Source organism: Phoca vitulina, unplaced genomic scaffold, assembly GCF_004348235.1.
Source record: "Phoca vitulina isolate PV1807 unplaced genomic scaffold, GSC_HSeal_1.0 scaffold5, whole genome shotgun sequence".
In the NCBI taxonomy this organism is placed as follows: domain Eukaryota; kingdom Metazoa; phylum Chordata; class Mammalia; order Carnivora; family Phocidae; genus Phoca; species Phoca vitulina.
Window position 1 is genome coordinate 72636246 of NW_022589708.1, and position 19800 is coordinate 72656045.

Genomic DNA, 19800 nt, shown 5'->3' on the forward strand with positions numbered 1-19800 from the left:
GTTGGCTGGTGTTTTTCCAAAGTCGGTTTGTTTGTGTCTTTGTGAGAGGCCCACTCATCCAGAGGAGAAATGATTTACTTTACTACACTTCTGGCCTAGAAAATTAGTCTTTCAACATTAAATAAAAATAAGCCACACATTTATTAATTGCAATAAATTCAATTATCTGGTATTTTCAACCAAAAAAAATCTTGGAAATTATTTTGTACATTTTATTGGGTTTCTAGAGCTACTGAAGTGGGTATAGCTCCATGTAATAAATCAATTTCAAATTGGCAGTATTTTCAGATGTATCTAGAAATGTGAAGCTTCTGGATTTTTTAAAAAAGATTTTATTTATTTATTTGAGAGAGAGAGAGCATTAGCAGGGGAAGGGCAGAGGGAGAGGGATACGCAGACTCCCTGCTGAGCATGGAGCCTGATCCCAGGACCCTGAGATCATGACCTGAGCCAAAGTTCAGAGGCTTAACCGACTGAGCCACCCAGGTGCCCCAAAGCTTTTGGATTTCTTAGAGCATGTATAAATAATTTTTCAAACTCTCAGTCCTTGGAAATGACTAATTGAGAATTCAGGAAAATAATAGAATTTATTCAAATGATATTTACTCACAGCAAAAATATTGTAATGATTTTTTTATGTGTAATTATCACTAGAAGTAGAGTTCTGTGTTTTCTATAATGCGGGCAAGAATCCTGAATGCATGCTGATGATATAACATATATTTAAGGTCTCTGTATGTTCTATGTTTAGGGAAAGACTCCAAGCAATTCAACTTGAAGTTGAATTATAAAATATCGCTTAAGGTTTGAGGTATCTATCTTTTCAAAAGCCATGGCATCTCATTTATAGAGAAAAATAATTTTAATTAAAAAAGGAATAAAATTTTATTATGCCCATTCTATCTCATGATATATAAATACAGCATATTTTAATATGGGAACCTGGCATTGACAGGTTATCAGTATGTAGCCCAAAAGAACCATTTCAGCCAAGCCACTTTCACTCTTAAAACAGTTATTGGTAGTAGAACTTGACCTCCCCTTCCTACCCAGAGTTACCTGCAGGTCATTTCCCACTGCTCAAGCTGTCCACTCGTAGCAATTCCCTGAAGGCTGGCGGCCAGCTAAGAGGCTGTGTATCATTCCCAGTTAGTTCCTCTGCAGGGAGACCTTGCTGCTTCCTGTTGCCTTGCCTCAGGTTCCCATTATATTTATTGCCCCCACATCAGCTTGCCAGAATGGGTTGAGTAAAATTTGATTCAATGTCAACCCAGAATTTCCCTCTTCTGACCCTTCTAACTACCTGATTTTCAGGAGGGTTTCTAGATGACACTGTTGATGTATGAAAGACCTTAGCTGTGAACTTTTTTCTTAGAAAGAAAAAAATTAATTCCTTATGCACTCATGCCATACTTTAGCAATCAGTCAGCTTCCATCAAAGTTCCAAGCTGTGTACAGACAGTTTTTCCTGCCTTCAGACATTGTGTCAACACAGAGAATTGAGACCGTTACCTGAGTGGACAGTTTTCAACAGCAGCTATGTCATCAGACACTTGGGAAATTGCTGTGCTGGGCAGAAAAAAAATGAGTATATAGGAGGGTGTCTCTGGTCCTCAGATACACACTGATCATTGTCACCACGGAAACCCACTTAAGACACACCCTAAACATAGGCACACAAACATATATAGGCACACCCAGACAGGCAAAGATAGGGAGACTCACTCTAAGACACTCACCACACCTACACAGACACAAAGATCTAGAGAGAAAGAGAAGAGGGGAGAGAGAATGAGGGAATGGGAATATAAGAACAGGCAGACTTCCTCGACTTGAAAGGACTGTGCAATGCTTTGATTTCATTCGAACTTACATGCATTGAACTGAATTCGTTGAAGAGGAGATGGAGAGGGTGACAGCGCCAGACCAAGGGAACCAAAATTAATTTGGGAAACCAAAACAGCCCTTGTGGTTCAAAAGGAGAAATTTGGGGAACCTGAGCGGACTCCTGTTTATTCAGGTAAGTTCACAGATAATCAATCCAATCTCCATGACTGCAGAGACCATCAGGAGAAGTGATCCGATTTCTTAAAACTGTGAGCCCTTCCAGAGAAGCACGTGTATGACTACCAGAGGTGCCCAGCACAGAGTGAGAGCCCAATAAATGTTGCTGGATGCATTCGGGCACCAGTCCCGGACTGAAAGGTCCAAGCGAGTTACAGGTATCAAACCTGTTAAAAACTATAGGCAGATCCTGAAAATCATCACCAACTTTCAGGTGTTATTATTGCATGGTATGAATTTAGCTTTTAAGGTGAGAACTTCTTCGAGAAACTGTTAGCAAACCGACAGGAAGAACTATATCCCAGAAGAAAAGGAGATTTTTGTTTGCGGTGCACTCTACCTGGTACTGTGTATTGCGGCACTATTCACAAAGAGTCCCCAGAGCTCCGGTCCCTGCTTGCACAGCGGTGTGCTTTCCCGGGTTCTCCACCCCAGCTCCCACTCTCTCGGTGGCTTAGGGTGTGTGGGGGGAGGAGCTCTGTGCCGAATTTTCCGACTCCCCGACCGGCACTTCTGACAAGAGCTGGGAGACCCTGCCGCAGTAGGTGCGCGGGCGGGGAGCGCTCCTGTCGGCTCCACCAGCGCCCAGCGGCGCTCCGCCAACCTCGGGTCGTAGATTCCGGAAGGCGCGGGGCATGGCAGGGCTTGTGGCTCCAGCTTGGATGATCATCCGGGCTGGGCCCGCGTGGAGGTGCGGGCGGGCGCTCCTGGGCTTGTCTGCGCGGTGAACAGAGCCCCGCAGTCCCGTGGTCTTGGAGCGCACTCGCCTGACGCGCGCTCATTTGCGCGGGGAACTGCGTACGGCGTTCCCGGAGCCCCGCTCACCTTCCCCGCCGAGAACACTTGCCCCGAGAGCGCTTTCGAAGGCTACCGGTGTCTTTTTCTTCCCGGAGAAGAGTATGCCCAGCCAGAAGAGCAGAGGGAGGCTGACAGCCCTACCCGAGAGGCAGGTACCAGGGTCACCTGAGGAGTTCTGGGACCTCGAGATCCCTTGATTGGCAGAAAGAGGCCCTTCGCAAGGCTCCGCCGGCTGTTTTGTTTTGTTTTGTTTCTGGGCTCCTGAGAGATCTCATCTTTACCGGCCTCCTCACTCTGGAGACTAGGCTCTGTGCGCGGGTTTGGGTTTGGGGCTCCAAGTGCCCCCGCCACTTGGGCCCACGGTTCGCCTGCATTTGGCCGAGGGTGGCCACGCAGAGTTGGAGATTCACGCGTCGAGCCCCACGCGGGTCGTCCTATGGGGTCTGACCTAGCCCCTTTGGCCAAGAGGGGTGGAGCACCAAGTGGCTCTCCCGACCCGGGAGTTCGCCCCTCGTTCTTCCTCTCTTCCTGGCCCATCTGGCTAGCTGGGCTGCGCTCTGTGCTGCCTCCTCGGGCCTCCCTGGAAGGCTGGCCTTTACTGGCAACATCACCTCACCTCTGCCACTGCCACCATCCTCACCCTCATCGCGTGTACTGGCAACGAGGCGCTGGGCTCCGTAATAAACACTTCAAAGATACCATCCCATTTTATGGAAGAGGAAACAGAGAATTAAGTGATTAGCTCACGACTACGCTGAATTTTCTGGATTTCATGCCGGGGGCGTGGGGACTTGAAAGCTGGAGCTCTTCCCCGTGGGAGGCACCGCTCTGGCCGCGGCTCTCCGAGTAGCCGTGAGCCGCGAAGCTGCGCTTTCAGCAAAGCTTAAGGATCCCGTGCCCGGTGCTGGGCAGTTGGAGACCGCACGCCTGGCCCGGAGTCAACACCTGCGCCGGCACCTGCGCCCTCGGCCGCCCAAGCCCGCCCCAGAGGGCTCACACCTCTTTAATTTGGGTTGGCGAACTCTCCAGCCCGCGCGGAGAGGCCACGCTGCAGCCGGGGCAGCGCGCGAGATTGGGATGGGAGCCTCGGAGAGGGAGGCTGGTTTGCTCTGGAGCCCTAGAACCCTCCTTAGCCTCCGAGGACAAGTCTCCGCGCCTCCACCAGTTGGGTGGCTGAGCTTCAGCTAGTCCTCCCCACCCAATATCAGCTTCCCTTGTGTAAAAGGAGGACAGTTTCACTTACCTGGTGAAGGTTGTTGTGGGAAATCAAAAGAATTTATTTATGAGGAAGGGAGTCATAAAACTGGGAAGTGTTAAGGATCACTGGTTATATGAACAAATCACATTAACAGCGACAGCGTGGGGATTTGTCAAAGGAGAGGGGTTTTAGGGCTGGCAGGAGACGCGGTGAATCTCTCCGGGTGAATCTCTGCAGCAGCCCCTCCCCGCTTACTTCCGAAAGGAATGATGGTCATAAAACAATGTGGAAGGATGACTATTTCTAGATAGTGAATTAAACACTTTACAGGTATTTTGCTTAAATCTCACAACTCTGCGAAGTAGTATTTACTCCCACTTTACAGACAGGGAAACTGAGGCACAGAGAAGTTGAATAATTTTATCTAGGTCACCCCTCGGTATTTGAGGGACGCGGGTGTGAAGGCAGATTTGCTAGACTCCGGAGCCCAGGCATGTCTGGCGAAGCTGCAGGGCAAGGTCATTGTCTCCCCAGTGAGGTATCTCACTGATGAGAAAGTTCCCCTTTCTGAGCGACGGAACCTCTCTTACTTTGGAGGGGCATTATGACTCACTTTCTTTCTCTCAAGAAACAAAAACAACAAAACAAAAGCAAAACCAACAACAAAACAAAAACAAGCCCTGCTGTTTCTTTGCAAAGAAAACAGCAGCGACCCCTGGGAGTGAGCCAATGGCCTGAAAGGGTGGGAGCGCTCAGGTGGTGCTTTTCCGGGTGCAGTGCAGCAGAGGGGGGAGCAGGTGGCCCCAGAGATCAGAAGCCCACTAAGTCAGGGCCTGTTTGTCCCTAATACAAGACACTGTTGACCTTGGGGCTCCAGGGGTGGACCCATCCAAAGGAACACTTCCTTCAGAAGAACCACTGAGAAAGGCTTTACCCCAGACCTCTGCTTTGGGAGGAACGAGGAGACCTGGCCAAGGCCTTGGCCAGCTCATGCATTTTCCTGGCTGAAGCATGGCCAGCATGGCGCAGGATGGGCTGCTCTTGGCTCTGTGCCATTTGGCACTAGCCAGTGGCACTTAGAACCCCTATGCTTCTGGCTATATCACCTGAAAAATTCATCTTCAGCAGTGAGTCAAGTTAAAAACAAAAACAAAACAAAGCCTAAAATCCACCAGCTCATACGCTGCCCCAACCTCAAACCCAAATGTGGTATTTCTTCATTGCCCCCTCTTCCCTGGTTAGTACCAAACAAATAAACGCTGCTTTAATTTTTTTTAAATGAAACGGAATCATTGCATGGCAAGAAAATCTGATACAAAGCAAGGGAAATCGGTTTGCATCTCTTCTCCATGTTATCCATATTTATTAATTGTTTTCCACAAACACCACCTGAACACAAGGCCCGGACCCTAAAACAAACAACTGACGTGGAAACTACAGACCTGGTTGTAAAGAACTGTTAAGCAATTTTTAAACTTTAAATAAAAATAACCAGTTTTCAAACTCCCCAGCCACGTACATTTTCATCATTTCTAAAGATTTGGGAATCATACTGTCTCTGTGAATAGTTTCCAAGGTGGGTCAGGCCATGCTGCTCGCCTTTCATACAGCCTCTCCTGCCCTGAGACTAGGAACTAAATCCACCTCCTAAATAGAAAGCTCCAAATAGCTTCAGTTTAGTGATGGCTTGGGGGCCATCTTTCTCCCCAAATCCTTTGCTCTAGACTCATCTCCACCTGCCCTCTCTCCAAGTGTTGGACAAACTGAATGTACAGGGACTCTGACACTGCCTTTATATCTCAGCCCTGCTGCTGCCCAGCCACCTTGCAAGACGTCCTCTTCTTTGGAGGAAAGAGATGCAGATTGAAGGAGATGAGCTGGTGAAGTATGTGGCTATACTAAAAAGATTTTAAAAAGGAAGAGGAAGACACAAGGAGGAGGCAGGGGAGGAGGAATTATTCTATTCCACGGGCATCAATTTCACTAGGTCTTTGAAAACTGAGACCTTTCCTTTCAATTATTTCTAAGCTTTAGGGCAGAAGCCTGAGTAAAATTGGCTGTTTCAGGAGAGATTAAGGCGCTCCATCCAGCTTGCCTGCAATGTGTTGGGGAGCATTCCAACTTGTAGTTTCTGTGGTCTTTTGAAGAGCTGGCTCCTCTAAAGAGGTCCATGGTTCTGGAGTCCTAGGACCTGCACAGCAGCCGCAGATGTTGCCAATCCAACAATATCACCAGAAGAGGCCCCAGATATTACAGAAAACCTCTCTTCTCCTTCCAGGTCTGTCAGTGTCTCCCCAAAGTGCCCCAATTAGCACAGGCGCCTGAGAACTCGAGTTCTCTCCTTCCGTCTGGGGTGGCTTCCGCAGTTTCTAACCCCTTGAACGGCCAGAGGCCAGGGCTGGTTGTCCACACCCAGGGTCCGAGCACACCGTTCCCCCCGTCTTTCCCAGTGGTTGAAGCCGCCTGGCCAGGAGGAGCCCCCATCTCTCACCGGGGTTCCTGCGGTCGCAGGGGCGCGACAGTGGAGGGCTGCGGCGACGCACTAAGGCCAGGTGGCAGGCGTCCTTCTCGGGCAGCGGCGGCGGGGACAGTGGGCGGCACAGCACCACCGGGGGGCAGCGATGGTGGCAGCACCAGCAGCTCCTCACCCGAGGTCACTGCACAGTCCTGTTCTGGTTCGGCATCCGTGCCACCCCCGGCCACTGGCCCGCAGCTGCGCTTCTTGTCCTCCTCCTTTTTCCATTTCATGCGGCGGTTTTGGAACCAGATCTTGATGTGTCTCTCGGTCAAGTTCAGCATGACGGCCAGCTCCACCCTGCGCGGCCTCGAGATGTATTTATTGAATAGGAACTCCTTCTCCAGCTCCAGCAGCTGCGCACGCGTATAGGCAGTGCGCGTCCGCTTGTTTTCTTCTGGCTCTGCAACATAGGCGCCGCCTGTGGGCGACAGGGCAGGTGAGTGTGGTCCCTCGACCCCTGGCTCCTCCTGCCCCACCCACGAAGCCCCACACTTCAGCCCCAATCCTGGGAGCCCTGGTCCCCCCAGGCGCTCCTGACGCTGAGCGCAACCTCCTATCCCAGAGCTCAGTCTGGGCTCCTGCAGCCCTTCTCTAGTAAAGGTCACCTTTTCTTGGAGGTCAAAGCAGTGCGTGCTCTCAGGCTCTCTCTGTGAGCAGGCGGTGGGCTCTATCAACCAGTGATTCTTCAGTGGGTTCACTTGGCCTGTGTTTGGGTTGATGGTGATTAAAATGCACACACAATAGATATCTAAACCTACTTGATTCTACAAAGGCAACAAATGCCTTTAATATAGGACTTTTTAAAAACCACAGCTTTCTAAGAATGACTCACAGTAAGAATACATTTCAGATCACTACCCAGTTCACACACGGACATAGAACTGACACAAAAAAATTTCAGGACATACTCAAATGATAAATTATTGAACACTAAAAAAAATTTCAGGACATAAAACCAACTTTTACCATATATGATACTATCTAATAGTAAACTATTGTTTACTATTATTAATATATATTAATAGTAAATAGTAAATAGTATATAGTAAATATATAAAAATATATTAATGGTAAACTATTTTTTACTTTACTATTTCATTTTTTTTTTAAAAAGGTCTTAGCCCAGTTAACTGATTTCACGATCAACTTATAAGTGCAACCCTCATTGTGAAAAACCTTCAGCTAATAAACACCCTGAGCTTATGACATATATTGTTATATCTGACCATGTCTTATCTCTCTATACAGTTATATTGTTGTAATCATCCCCGACTCAAGAGCTGGTAAATTCTCTATAATTCTCTATAATTGTTTTAATCTCTGCGGAATCCCTGCCCTGGAGAAGAAGGGAAACTATTCTGGGCCCCAAGGAATGTCTCTGTCAGCCCTGGCCTCTGTGTCCTAGGCTCCAAATGCTGGAAAGGTGAGCGGGGAGCCTCGGGGGGTCGGATTCCCACTGGGAGCAGAGAGCCCTATGGAGAGCCCTATAGAGGACCGGGTAGTGGTGGAGTCAAAGGCTCCAGGCATTCCAGCTCCAAGCCCGGGTGGTAAGGAAACAACCGCTGGCCCAGCAAATTACCGCTGCACACCTGCTGTTTGCCGCTGTGCTCCAGGTCTTGAGCTTTTTTTCCTTTTTCCGCGGGATACCGATTGCACAGAGCAGTGGAGTTAAGTTCCACCAACATTCTAGGAAGACGCCTAAATCTTCTTGTCTTAGGACAGAGTCTGGGATATTTCTCCTGTGACTGTTAGGAAGCTTTAGTGAATTGAAAAGCTAGTATGGGTGTGTTTGGGCGGGAGGGTTTCCCCCTAGGCCAAAAGGAGGTGCCCAGAACCCAAGGCTGAGGCTTGGGCCAGAGTCAGCAGAGGAGTCCTGCTCCCTGGGGAGCATCTCCAGAGTCTTACCCTTCTGAGCTTTCCTGGGCATGGGAGAGAAGCAAGGGAGCCTTAAAGCAACGTTAAAAAGGCCCTCCGAGGTTCTTAAATTCAATCCACAATCTCTCTGGGCTCTGGCCCTCTTCCGCCAGTGTCACGGAGGTGCTGCGAGCCACTGCGGCAGGGTCCATTCCCCCAGCAGACCGATGCTCAGGACAAGTTGGCAGGGGATGGAGGCTGTTGGTGGCGTTATTGAGAAGATGTCAAGAGTCCCAACGTCTGCGCCCTTCCCTAACGCGCAGGGTGAGGCCGGTTTAGGGATAAGCCCGCCAGTGAGGTTGATGCATTTCATTTTTTTAGGTCGATGTTTTCAAAATTCCCTATAGTATTGTTGTTAGTATTAGTATCTGTACTACAAATGAAAGCCCTTTGATCACATTACTCTCCTCAGGGCTTTGAAACCCCACTAGGAGTGGGCAGGCGCGTTCACAGACCCTTGAAGCTCTGTTCCTTCCAGGGTTTTCGGGGAGGACCTCTAGGCCGCAGGAGCACCCTACAGGCAGCGTCCAGGAAAGGGGGTTGGCCCCTTCCCCCTGGGCTGAGCTTGTAGCGGGTAGAGGGCTCTGGCAAAGGCCTCTTTCCCTGACTCTCCAACCCGAGGATGTTACCCTTTCAGGGTTCCCCCATCCCGGGGCAAGGCCGCCCATTTTTCATCGGATTTTACTGTCTGGCTCCTTAGGTCTGCCCGAGCCCAAGCTCCACCAGTGCAGGGCTCACACCCTGGGGGTGGGGTGGGGAAGTTACCCCGCTTCAGAACTTTTCACTTGGGGCCTCCCTAGGAGAGCCGGGAATGCGGGAAATGCGCGCGCCCCAGCCCCCACCCTGGGTGGAGGGACCTGGTCCTCCCGCCTCCCAAGAATCCCGCATTTCCCAAGACTCCGCAGCCTCTGGCGGCGGCCGCGCGGGCTGCGTAAGTACGCACAGGCGCCGGGCAGCGTCGGGCAGCGTCGGGCGCCCCCCTCACGCTGGGCTGCGCGGTAGGTGGGGAAGACTGCAGCCGGGTTTGGCCCTGTCCTGACTCCGGACGCGGACCCACCGGGTCCTCACACTCGGCCTTCGCGAGAAAGTGAACTAGGGGGAGAGGCGAGCCACGGGGACCCTGGGCGAGCCCGGACCCCACAAAGCTCGCTGGGCTGCCCCGGGGTCCGTGTCAGGCACCGGGGGCAGACAGGGCGCCGAGGACTCTGGGGTGTGTGTGTGGGGGAGCCGCCAGCCGAGCCTCTTTCCCCCTACCCCCGACTACTAGAAGGAAAAGAAAAGTCAACTACGCGCCATGCAGGTGTGACCACAGGTGGCCGCGACACGGAAGCGATAACATTGTGTAGCGGCCAGAACCCGCGGCCAGCTCGGGGCGGGGAAGGGGCCTGGGGGCCGCTCCGCGTCTCAGCCTCCGGGCTCCTGGGACGACCTTCTATGACAAGCCGGCGCCTAGGGCCACGGGGACCCAGTGCTCACGCCTCCCTGAAACGGGCCGTGCAAGGAGGGCATCTCCTTCCTCAAACTCACTTGCTGGGAAGCAGCGCGGGGGAGACCCCTTGGAACGTTTCTGTGTGTTCAAAAGTGAACTAGCATCGCAGACGCCTCTCCCAGCTGCTGTCGCCCAGGCTGAGCAGCCAGGCCTCGGTCTTGCGGTGAGTACCCCCTGCGCCCCAACCTCCCAACCCCGGGCCGCGCCGAACGCCTTTGCAAACTTGGGTGCAGTTTGTCTTCCCTGCTTTTCTGCATCCACTGAGTGCCTCCAAGACTGCCTGCACTCCTCTAATGAAGCCTCCCGGATGGGCCCAGGGCCCGAGGGGGCCCGGGACTCTAAAGGCGCGCCCCGGCCCGGGTCGGGAGCATCCCAGAGCCCTTCTCGGCTTCCTTGACGCTCACTCCTTGGATTCCGGGCCAGGCTGATCCTCCAGTGGAGGAGGATCCGGAGGGTCTGAAGCCTGGAGCTCGGCCATGCCTTAGCTCTGTGCGGGTGCGCAGGCTGCTGGAGTTCAGTGTACAGGGAAGGAAGTGTTTAAGCTTCCAGGAGGAGAGCTGAGTGGAGAAGACGCTCCAAGTGGGACCAGAAAGGCGCTTCTATGCAGGAAGGCCTAGTTGGCTCCCTATGTAGTTTAGTCCGACCCTGGGTTGTCCATAGGGGCTGGGAACGCGAACCGGTAGAGGGTCCTGGGGAGCGTTTGGGGGTAGGGGCAGCCGGTACGAGAGCGGGTGAGGACAAAGGGGGGTGGAGAGCCAGGCTTACCTGCCCACTGGCCTTTCCACGCGTGAGCCTTGGTAGACTTCATCCACGGGAAAGGCAGCTGGACGCGGCTGGGCTCCTCCAGGGCTCCTGGCTCAGATCCATCCGGGAAGGGCCCGGCGGGCGGGTGGGGAAGCGCGAGCTGAGCTGGGAGGTGGTGGTGCAGGTGCGCCACCGCGGAGTCGTCGGTGAGGGGAGGCACCTCGTACGGGGAGATGTCCGGGGGGCTGCCCTGCTCCAGAGCGCCCAGGGTGCCCGGGAACGGGGGCGGCGGCGGCGGGGGCTGGCGGCCCATGTATAGGCACGCAGGGGGACTGGCGCTGAACTCTGGCGCGGGGCCCCGCTGGAACGCGCATGGATCCTTGTAAAGCTGCGTAGTTGCGTAGTACTGCTCCTCGCTGTTCATGGCTGCCGCCGGGGCTTGCACGCCAGGAGTAGGGAGCTGGAGCCGGGGAGTTGGAGCTGTGCAGCTCTCCCACTCCCGGCGCCACCCTTGCTCGCTTTGACAGCTCGGCTCTGCTCGCCCAGGGAACCCGCCACTGGCGGGGACTGTCTGGCCGGCCGCCGCGCCATAGGCTCCGCTGTGCCCCACGTGGCTCAGCCTGGGGCCATTATTGGCCTGGCCGACTGCCTTAAGAAGCAAGGCCCAGGTATCCAAGAGCACCTGCATTTGTTTCAGTTTTCTCTCTCAGCTGAGTTTACAGCACACACCTGTATGCGCAGCTGGCCGTGCTGTGGAAAGTGGAGCACTCATGAAAATATTAAGATTTACATTCAATTATAGAAATATATTTTCATCATACTTTGATCTATTTTCTTGTTTTGATAATGTGCATAATATATTAGTTCATAATATAATTTATAAATATACCTATGCCGAGGTTGGGGATTTAAGCTTTTTTTTAACTGTTAGGGAACACGGTCAGAAAAGTTTACCGAACGGAGCTCTATAGGTCAGAAGCAGTTGGTCCTATTTTATTTATGAAGTTTGTGCACAGCCACGATGATGTCCGTGTGTTAACTACATAAAGATTCAGCATTCGTTGTAGGTTTTTAAATCTGTGGCTGTGCTCCGGGGACTTCTGGAGTGTAAACTGTAACTTCAGAATCGTTCACAGTGGCTTTTGATTTTTTTAAACTGAAGGACATTATTAATTTTGATTTTGGGAAATTTGGGTTCATTTGACCAACTCAGTGCGGTTTCCTAATGTGGCGGGGGGGGGGAGAAGTAGCGTCACCTCTTGTGGCTGGGAGGAGGGGACGGGGTTGGCATGGGGTTTCCAGATCCGTAATGGCTTTTCCACGATCCTGACACACAGCTGGAATCTGTCAGCTGGAGAACGCGTACTCCAGCGTCCGACTGAAATAAGGCAGGTCCGAGAGAGGAGGGAAATGTTAGAAAATTATTAAAAGCGCAGCGTTTTTATGACAGCGTCAGTCTGGGGCTTCCACCGGTTCCGTAACTTCTGGGTATTCTGGGGTCCTCACTTAAATAGAGATGATTTTTTTCCGACCGGACAATGCATACAATCTCCAGGTCGAGGTGGCACCCAAGCCGTGGCTTGGGCATGACCAACGCAGCCGACCCGTTTGCCCAGGGCGTTCTGGGTGGCCTTGGACCAGGTCCTTCCAAAAGGACCACATTCCTCGAACCAACATGGAGGGTTTTAGAAAAACTGGACACATTTGCCGAAAAGCCTTGGCAAGAGGGAACGTGAACCACTAAGGGGAAATCACTGCGACCTGACTTTCCTAAACCACAGACTACATCCAGCCCTCGACGAGGAAGATTTTAATGTATTTTCTCCTTGTGGAAATATGTATTTTAAATGCATACGGTCTGAGTGCGCTACTCTGAAATACTCTTTGTCATTACAAAGCAAAAGCCAGTTGGGAATTTGGACTTCCCTGCAGATTCCTTGCCTTGTGCGATGCAGGTGCCGTCTCAGCATTTGCGTTTAGAGGAGTGCTGAGCACCAAGTGGCCGGCGCCTGGGTGGCGACGCGCACAGCTCCCGGCCTTTTTGGTGCCCGCGCTCGGGACTGAGGCAAGCCGGTTAGGTGGGGGGAGTTCCGGCGATTTCTTCAGGGAAACGGGCCACCTGCGGTCCTAGGGCCCGGGGAGGAAAAGGCGGTGGGACCCGCGCACCTAATCTCTGCGCGTCCGCGTCAATGAATCCATTGTTGGCGGCGGCCGTGGAGGACCAGACGCTATCACCGGGCCGCGAGTGACCGCATCGATCAGCAGGCAGGGCCGGAGGGGGGTTGCCCGGCCGCGGCGTGTTGACCCTCGGAGATAATCTGCCAAGTCGCCGCGGGTTGACTTGGCGACGCGGTTATGAGCGGGCGGCGAGCTCCGCTTGGGACAAAGATCGGCCACCTTCCTCCCCCCAACTCTTCCCTTCCTCCCCTCCCCCCTTGGCAACTCCGGACTCAGTCCGTAGACCCCCCCTTCTCCTCCCCCGCTCCCCGCCTCGCCCGCCACCCCCGACCCAGAGTGTTTATTTTGCACTTCTCGTCTAATTGCACATTTCTGTAAATTGGTCTCCATTTCGATGCTTCATTTGCTCGCATTTAAAATTTTTGCTCGGCCCTGCAGAAAGAAAAGAGGCGCTCAGCAGAAAGCAAATCCGCCTATCGCGCTGCTCTCTGGCAAAAAACCGGGAGCCGGAGGCTGAACAAAAACGTGGGGGGAAGGGGCGGGGGTGCTGAAGGTGTTCCATGGAGGCGCTTTCTCACATTCACAATTAGCATTTTCTGTTGCTCACTACCTAAACAAGTGACCCAGGAAACAGAAGTCAAACAGCCATTGATTATGGTGGGACAAAACCAACAGGGTTTTTGGATTGGCTAATTATAACGTATACCCATATAGAAAACGCACCCTCACAACCTTGCACTGAGCAAGAGCGTGTATTGTATTTCTTCTGTGGATATAGCTCGTGGTATCATAAAATCGCCAAGTCCATTACAGGTGAAATGCGTTTCCGCTCTGAATCCCTGCTGACGCCTTCTCCCCTCTCGCCTCCCACAGGCCCAGGAGCGATACCGAGCCATTAGGCGAGCGCCTTCCCGAGCCATTTAACAGCAGCTCTTATGGATAAATAAACAAAAAAGGCTGTAAACCAATTATAGTGTGGACAGTGAAAAAGTCGTTTATTAGCAGGACGTCCTGATAGCCCTCGCAGATACTGGAGGTCCTCGCTTGCCCTCTTCTCCCTTTCCCTTCTGGAGACACAGTTTGTGCCCCCAAGAGCAGAGGTGACCTTGTTCTTGGTCAGTAGCTGAGTCTTCCAAGCATGCCAAGGGCTGAATTTGATTTAGTGATAAGAATTGTTAAGCCACTGTATTCCACTACTAAGGGGGAAAAAATAATAGATGAACCTCACTTAACTCCAAAGATGTGTTTATAATGAATTTGTGTGGAATTTAATTTATTAGACCATCTTTGTTTTTATAATTAACTTGCTGTTAAAAATAAAAAGTTAAACGCTAAAGCAAACAATGTGCTGTATGTAATGAGAATACTCCTTCCGTAATTTACTTTGAATTTTTGTACAGGAGCCTTTCCTTCAGTGGGCACTTATGCTGGTTTTTATTCCCCCAGGGCGAATCCTTCTCCCTTCCTTCGACTCCAGGATTTCCTTAGAGTCTGGTACCTAGGTCTGAGAGCGCCAAGGGTAACTTGTTCAGAAAAAACTTCAGACTTTGAATCAAAGGCTTTCCACACATTCATGGGGGCAAGCCAGCAAAAGTGGAGAGTTGAAATTATTTTCTTGAAAATTCAGCACCACCCCCCATTGTATAGATAGATGCAGCCTAGAAATGTAAGTTAATTAGACAGTTGTCCTCTACCTCGCTGGCTCTCTTTAGCATGAGAGAGGAGTAGAAGGGGCGATAGGTCAGACTTTGTGCACCCCAGGACTGTGTGCTGCCCAGTTGCCCACACTGCTCAGTGCTTTCTCCCAGGAATAGGACTGGCAGACACTAGCCCTTTCCTCCCGTTTTTAGTTAATCCTTCTGAGGTCCTTAGTTTACTTTGCAGCTGAAAGGAAAAGTGTGAAAGGAAGTTGGCATTCCAAAGCGTCTAAGGCCCCCTGCTTGCTCTTCCCCCAGGATCCCCATGGCCTGCTCTTGTAGTTCCCATCCCTTTGGCTTGCTTTCCCCAGGTTCCCATCTCTGCCCTATCATCCAAATGTGCAATCTCCTGAAACCCCAGCCCTGGCCATCCCTTTCCCTTCTTCATCCTGGATAACCAGCTTCTTGCTTTCATTGAAATTCCCCCCCCCTTTTTTTTTTGCCTTCCACCCCCCTCCCATCACTCTTTCCTGTGATGAATCCTTTTTCTCCTGGGAACCTTTCCTTACCTCCAGGAACCCAAAGGAGGCTTGACCCACCTTTCCTGGCCATTCCAGCCGTCTTCCTAAACCATCCCGCATTTCACATGGTTTATTAGTTGGCAGACCAAATATTTTCAATAATATTTATTGATTAAATAGCTGTATAGCCCTGTATGTGTGCATGTCTGTAATCTCTTTGAGTGACAGAAACTCAGTAGAAGAAATGTGTTCTGCCTTTGGTGTACCCTGGAAAACTCTTAGGAGCTGTATATACCCATCTTCCGAATCTGCTCCTGCCCCGCACAAGCTGTGTGTCCCTGGCACGTTATATAATTCCACTAAGCCTCTTGGTCCTTATTTGTAAAATGGAAACAATAGTACTGCCCCATAAAGTACACCCATTGTAGATAGTAATAATAATAGCCAACATAGGCAGCCAGGCACTGTTGCAAATATTTCACATTTGTTAATCCTCACTAAAATCCCATGAGGTAGGTACTATTATTCTTATTTTGCTCTGCAGTACACTGAGGCACAAAGAATCACACAGCCTAAATCCAAGCTGAGGAGGTCTGGCTTTAGATGTGACCCTATACTGTCTGGCTATGTGTAGACAATGAAGAAATATTTTTTAAAATTATTTGTGTGAGAATTCAATTAGACAAAATGTCTAACATTCCTGGCTCTTCACAGGCACTGAACGAATGGTCAACTCTTCCTTTTTTCCCCCTAGCATTGCTTATAATGCATCTGTAAGTATTTAACTATTGATCATTATTGCATCCAAAAGAATGGCAGAGCTGTTACCACAAGTCCATGTTTAAGGACATTTCCAGGCAGGTAGACCTAGAAACACCCTGTCTTTTAAGGGAATGGGCCCCAAAGTGGGGCTGTGCTTTAAGTGGGTAGAGGAGGTGGGGAGCACTGGATGGCACTTGTTCCTGCCAGCCCTCCGCACACCGCAGAGAGAGAGAAACAGGTGTGAGGGAGATGCAGGGGCTTCATCTTTACTCCAGGAAAGTCCTGAATAGAAGACTTGAAGGGGGCGAACTAAGCACAGCTAAATATGCTGTTCCTATCCCAGGAGATGTGGAATCCGGCATCAAAGCGGTGTCTTTATAGCCAGAGGCCACTACCCGACTGTATTTTCCATGGTTCTTCCATTTCCAGGTTGGAGATGAAACTATTATCATAAACTCAGAGGAAACCCTAAAATGGCTTGGGAAGGAAGGGAGCAGTTCTAGTGTCCGGGTCAGAGCAGTCCTGGAATCCTGCTCCATTCCTGCTTTCTCCAGATAAGGAAGGTGGTCGTGTGCAACCCTGGTCTTCTTTGGAAGGATCCAGAAACACCCCTGTCAAAGTGATTCCTCTGCATGTCCCCTGAATCTAAGACCCATAGAAAAGTGTTAAAATGAGATATCTGTGTGGATTAAAGTGGGGGAGTCAGCTCTACCTAGGGTACAATCATTCCCTCTCCTGCAGTAATGAAAGTAAAGGCAGATTGTTTGACTGTGGTCTCAAATTCATTGAATTTTCCTGTTAGTAATTCTTCCTATGGTAGATATGTCTTATCAGGGTATTGTTGTGCAGAGAGAAGCTGTATTTGAATAAACTTATTTTGTGTATTTTCTCCAGTCACACATTGTAACACATTTACCTTTAAGCAAATCCCACAAAGGTACAGATTTCTACTAACTGAGGAAATAACAGAGATTCATAGGGTAGTGTTTCTGGAAGTGTGATTCATGAACCATGTGTATTAAAATCACTGGGATGCTTACAGAGTGCAAGTAGCCTACTCTCTCCGACCTACTGAATAACCATATGTGGGATGTGGTGGGACTTGAGAATCTGCATTTTCAACACACCAAAGGTCATTCTTAAGCACGCTATGAATTAAGAACAACAACAGGAAACAAACACTTGAGCTATAATTTATTTGATATATGGAGACTCATAGATGCTCTCAAAGAAAAAACATTCTTTAAGCATGGACGTTCAAATAAAAATACACCTCTCTGTCATAAGATTGTTGTGAGGTTTAAATAGAGGCAACATATGGAAAAATGCCCAAGTCCGTGCAGAAAACCATGTTATTTGAATCTCTACATGGGCAAACCACATATAAATCCTGAACATTTTCACGTTTTCCTTTCTGTCTTACACATCCATTTTTGCTTTACATGACTGAAGATTTAGAAGGGTTCAGCAAGATCTTACTTTATTATTGTGCCTCTCCCACTGAGCTCTTTGGAAACAGTGGGACTCTCCTTGGGATGTTAATGTGTGTGGCTCCACTGTGGGCTCAGCAAAGTTGAGCTGAGCTTTTCCAGCCACAGTAGCTAACATGTAAGGGCAAATAAAGGGAGGCAATAAAACCAAAGCAAATTGATTCATCTCTAGGCAGTACCATTATAACTTGTGTCTTAATGCCATATTCTCTCTACACTGAACATGACCAAATAGCTTCCTTTAAAGGTAAATGAATTTTATATAATTTGTGGCTAATTCCATTTAATTCTGCCCACATGAGCATGTGATAAGGGAATGTTAAACTGGTTAACAACAACAGGCTAAAAGGGGCATTCAGGAGGAGGCCAATATTTGATTTCCAAGTGCTCTGGCTCAGCGCTGAGAAATCCAGATTACTATGAGTGTGTTGGTTTCTTGGTTATTTGCTTTCTATGCTCCTAGCTCCTGAGTAAAGGGCAGTGAGAAAACACTAGGATCCCATCTGTCACAATGAGGCTAGTTACAACAAAAATAACGACTCCTTTTTATAAAATCATTCTTGGTCTGACAAACTCCCTTCGGACTGCAGGGAATCAGGAAGAGTAAAAATAATAGAATCAATAACAACTTTGTTATCTAGTAACTTAAACAATCCTTGCCTGCTGGGATGGCAGAACAGGCTTTCTTATCTTGGAAACAGGAAAACTTTCTGGATAGTAAATTATTTTTTACAAAATGTTTCTAACTGGATTAGGTTTCTAGAGAAAGTGACTAAGGTAGGAACCATGCCAAATTCTAATCACTTACACACAGTATTTTAAAACATGGGAAAGACTTTGCATCTTTAAATCTAATATGTATTATTTCTTCTTTTTATTTAATAGAACATCAACTGTTGTACAATTATTGGAATACTGAAATGTACTCAGAGAATTAGAAAGTTAATTGGGAAATTCTCATTTAAATGTCTGGATTATCTGGTCAACTTGATTTTCATTCCTATGTCAGTACTTGTCTACATCAGTACTTGCCCCCTGCTGTGGTCTTCTGAGAGCTTTCATAATCCACACTGGAGTCTAAAGAGTCATGAAATGTTCTCTCTACTGAACGATCTGTCCATCTGACGGCAGGGAGTGGGTCTGGTTTGATTTGGGTGTTCCATGTTGATTTCTTTGCCTGTAAATAGTGATGACTCAGTTCAAGAGTTATGAAATATATCTTGGTTTGAAGAGAACCATCTCTCCCACAGTGCAAGTGTTCATAACAGCAACTAAGTAGATGGTACACACACCACAGAGATTGTCCTGATCTGGTTCATTCAGATACTTGAAGGAGAAGGCGAGGCTGAGGGGCTTAAATTATCCAGTTAATCTGTGTTACCGGAAGTTACTGTTTCCATTCACATCCAAGTTCATCTCTTGTATGCTGACATTTTGGCACAGACATACTCATTTCATATTTCATTGTCCCTCTAACACCTTATATAGGATGTCCTTAAAGTCTGAACACAGACAATTCTGCATACATAATATTTTGAATTCCATGTGTACAAGATATAGTATTATCTCTGTATCCTGGACTTCATTTCCACCCTGTATATAAGTTGACTGAATTTTTATCAATCTTTTTGCAGAAGAAGCCTAAGGTTTAATTTAGGGGAAGAAAACCTTTTCTTTCTTTCTTTCTTTTTTTTTTTTTTTTTACTAATGCTGTATTGTAAAACATAATTAATCAGTGTTGTCTGATTCATTTACAAAGCAATTTATTAGACTCTGCCAACATGGTCACAGTCAAACCTTGACGTTTCCAAAAGTTGGAGTTAGAGATTGCTATGAATCCAGATAAACAGCACTGTTTTCTTACCTTCCCAGCAAATTTCGACAGGTGATAACAAAAAGGCAAACACAAATCTCTAACCCCTAGCCTGCTGTTATCTGTCTCCCGGCCTGTAATTACACAGGATTTGGAGTTTTCTCAAGAGAGTGGAGTGACGCTATTTACCTTTTTGTATTTATATGACCAGTAGCCAAACTTAAATATAATAACTAGGGAAATTCAATAAAGAAAAGTACTGACTGGGAAAGAGTCAAGTTTTCTCTCTTTCTCCTGTTGTGTTTCCTTATGAACCTCTTCCCTGAAGTCCTGGGGCCAATTTTTGAAAAGAATACTGATTTTATTCCACCTACTATTTATAATATTCTAGGACTTTTGTTCTGATTATTGCCTGATATGAGGGGAGAAAAGAATTGGAGATGGTTTATGTGCATTTCAGCTGAAAAAATAATTGAACAAAGTTGAGTGGTGTTTCAACAATTTTGTTTGTTTTTTGGTAAAGGGCGGTGGGCTGTTCTTGAGAAGAAGTAGATAGGCACATGGCCTGGCCTGTTCCTCATCTAATTCATCTAATTCAAGCTTCCTTTCTTAAAAAAAAAAAAAAAAGTAACTAGCAACTTAGCACCAAATTTTGCACAAAACTCTCTTATCTG

The 19800-nt window shown here is 48.8% G+C and overlaps 1 protein-coding gene across 1 annotated transcript; it reads right to left on the reverse strand.

Moving 5' to 3' along the window:
- Positions 1-6006: 6006 nt before the first annotated feature.
- PDX1 (pancreatic and duodenal homeobox 1) lies at positions 6007-11241 on the reverse strand. The gene is made up of 2 exons (XM_032402502.1): positions 10747-11241; positions 6007-6996 (listed from the first exon to the last, which is right to left on the reverse strand). The coding sequence occupies exons 1-2, from the start codon at positions 11147-11149 to the stop codon at positions 6548-6550; spliced, it is 852 nt and encodes a 283-aa protein (XP_032258393.1). The 5' UTR covers positions 11150-11241; the 3' UTR covers positions 6007-6547.
- Between the last annotated feature and the right edge of the window lie 8559 nt (positions 11242-19800).

Excerpts from the sequence above, each read along its gene's own strand:
- PDX1 (XM_032402502.1), bottom strand. The coding sequence starts at position 11,149 with ATGAACAGCGAGGAGCAGTACTACGCAACTACGCAGCTTTACAAGGAT. Across the intron at positions 6,997-10,746 it reads GTGGAAAGGCCAGTGGGCAG|GCGGCGCCTATGTTGCAGAG; the intron begins GTAAGCCTGGCT and ends TGTCGCCCACAG.